Genomic DNA, 2,838 nt, shown 5'->3' with positions numbered 1-2,838 from the left:
GAGGGAGAGAGAAAGAGAGAGAGAGAAAGAGAGAGGGAGGGAGAGAGAGAAAAAAGAGAGAGGGAGAGAGAGAAAGAGAGAGGGGGGAGGGAGGGAGAGAAGAGAGAGAGAGAGAAAGAGGGAGAGAGAAAGAGAAAAAGAGAGAGAGAGAGAGGGAGAGAGAGAGAGAGAGAAAGAAAGAAAGAGAGAGGGGGGGGAGGGAGGGAGATGGGGAAGACATGGCTGATGGTTTTCTCTCCTCCTCTCTTTAGTATCCTAAACAACGAAATGGGCAAAATAAGAGTTTAAAATCCTCTGGATTTTTTGGGGGAGTGGAGGGTGGGGGGTGGGGGGAACGTGTCATGAGTACCCCAGGAAAAAGCTCCCACGTTTTAAAACAGCCATAAGGGATGCTGAGTCAACCTTTAGATGTTGATTGACAGCTGCTTTCCAGGAATTTAGCGCAAGGGTGTCCAACCTGGGCTGCTTTAAGACTTGGGGACTTCAACTCCCAGAATTCCCCAGCCAGTCCAGGATTGGACAGCCCTGATCTAGAAGGCTTCCCCAGGAGCTAAACCCGGCTTAGATCCTCCCTGCAAAGAAGGAAGAGGGAGGACCCCAACGGCAGAAGGGTTTTGGGGAGGGGGTGGGACCCCCAATAGTCAGTGCATCCAGGTGTGGGGGGGTCACATTTCCTAAAAGCTGCTCTATTGTGCTGGTAAGAACCAGATCTGGCTTTATGCTGGGTGTGTCAAGAGCTCCCCCAGCTGGTCGACGGGAGGATCGCGGCCCAAAATATTACAAAACCCATTTTATGACGGCTGGGAGTTACGTCCAGGATGGGCAGGCTCTGTTACTGTTGTAACCTGAGGACTATCTGTACACCTTCCTTTTTTCCCCCTGTCTCTCAGTGCAACAGTTTATTTAGTGACCGTTCCAAGGTATAACGGCACTGAAAAAAGTGACTTAGGACCCTTTCTTGGACTTACGACCGTTGCAGTCATGTGACTGTGGTCCAAAATTCAGAAACTTGGCCACTGACTCAGATTTACGACAGTCGCAGTGTCCCGGGGTCAGGTGATCCCCTTTTACAACCTCCTGACAAGCAAAGTTAGTGGGGGAAGCCAGATTCATTTAACGACCGTGTGATCTGCAGCACTTAACAACGGTGTTAAGAAAGGTCGTAAAATGGGGCAAAACTCACTTAACAATTGTCTTGCTTAGCAACAGAGACTGTGGGCTCAGTTGTGGTCATAACTTGAGGACTATCTGCATTTATGACACTTGCTGAGTCCCAAGGACAGGTAATAATAATAATAATAATAATAATAATAATAATAATAATAATAATAATAATAATAATAATAATAATAATAATAATAATAATAATAATAATAATAATAATAATAATAATAATAATAATAATAACAACAACAACAACAACAACAACAAAAACAAAAAAACCAATAGTAATAATAATAGTAACAACAATAACAACAATATAACAATAATAATAATGCCAACAATAATAATAATGCCAATAATAATGCCAACGACAACAAAACAATAATAACAATAATAATAACAACAATAACAACAAAACAATAATAACAATAACAATATAACAATAACAATAATAATAATGATGATGATGATGATGTTGGAAGGGGCCTTGGAGGTCATCTAGTCCAACCCCCTGCTCAGGCTGGAAAGATCCGCTTAACAACCGTGTTCCTCACTTAACAACTGCAGCGATTCACTTAACGGTGGTAAGAAAGGTTGTAAAATGGGACAAAGCTCACTGAACGGCTATCTCGCTTAGCAACAGAAGTGTTCGGCTCAATTGTGGTTGTACGTCGAGGACTACCTATATGTGTGTGTGTGTTTGTGTGTGTGTGCCTGCGTGTGTGTGTGTGTATAATTCCACATCCTGTTGATTATTGTCGTAAGTGGAGGACTACTTGAAAAAGATGAGGTGTAGGTGTGGATGTTTGTGTAGCCCTTTCTAGGCCCTGCGCGAACAGCTGTTGAGTGCAAACCCCCTCCCCAAAATAAACACAGGCTGCCCACTCCGCCCGGGGGTCTCCCCCTGCTTTGCCTGTTGATTCCTCCTTTGTCACGCAAAAGCAGATCCCCTGTCCCGGAGACATGGCGACAGTCATAACTAGGAGTCGGTTGCCAAGGGTCCGGAATTCTGAGCACCCTCGTTGTCTTTGTCTCTCACAGTGACGGCATGTCCGGACCCCGGAGATGTGGAGCACAGTCGGCGCATGGTGTCCACCAGCAAGTTCCCGGTGGGCTCCACCATCCAGTTCCTCTGCGACGGGGGCTTCGTCCTGGCCGGATCTGCGGAGATCGCCTGCCACGACCGGCCGGCTGGGGGTCCGAAGTGGAGTGACCGCCTGCCCAAATGCATCCGTAAGGCTTCCACCTAGACACAGTGGTAGGCAACCTGGGCTCTTTGATGACTGCTGGACTTCAACTCCCAGAATTCCTGAGCCAGCATGGGGGAACTATGGCCCCCTTTACGACTTATGGACTTCAACTCCCAGAATTCCTCAGCCAGCATGAGGGAACTATGGCCCCCTTCATGACTGGTGGACTTCAACTCCCAGAATTCCTGAGCCAGCATGGGGGAACTATGGCTCCCTTTATGACTGGTGGACTTCAACTCCCAGAATTCCTGAGCCAGCATGGGGGAACTATGGCCCCCTTTACGACTTATGGACTTCAACTCCCAGAATTCCTCAGCCAGCATGAGGGAACTATGTCCCCCTTGATGACTTGTGGACTTCAACTCCCAGAATTCCTGAGCCAGCATGGGGGAACTATGGCCCCCTTTACGACTTATGGACTTCA

General features: G+C 47.1%; 1 protein-coding gene across 1 annotated transcript in view; it reads left to right on the top strand.

Annotated features, from left to right (window-relative positions):
• Positions 1 to 2,414, top strand: part of SEZ6 (seizure related 6 homolog) — a gene marked incomplete at its 5' end in the record, with an annotated part of 17,926 nt that extends 15,512 nt beyond the window's left edge. Inside the window, one exon of the mRNA XM_029286902.1 lies at positions 2,206 to 2,414. Within this exon, the coding sequence (XP_029142735.1) occupies positions 2,206 to 2,414 (209 nt within the window). The remainder of the gene's footprint in view (positions 1 to 2,205) is intronic.
• Between the last annotated feature and the right edge of the window lie 424 nt (positions 2,415 to 2,838).

This window comes from Protobothrops mucrosquamatus, unplaced genomic scaffold, assembly GCF_001527695.2.
Source record: "Protobothrops mucrosquamatus isolate PMUCROS unplaced genomic scaffold, P.Mucros_1.0 scaffold5713, whole genome shotgun sequence".
Classification (NCBI taxonomy): Eukaryota; Metazoa; Chordata; class Lepidosauria; order Squamata; family Viperidae; genus Protobothrops; species Protobothrops mucrosquamatus.
This window is presented reverse-complemented; position numbering and strand designations above follow the sequence as displayed.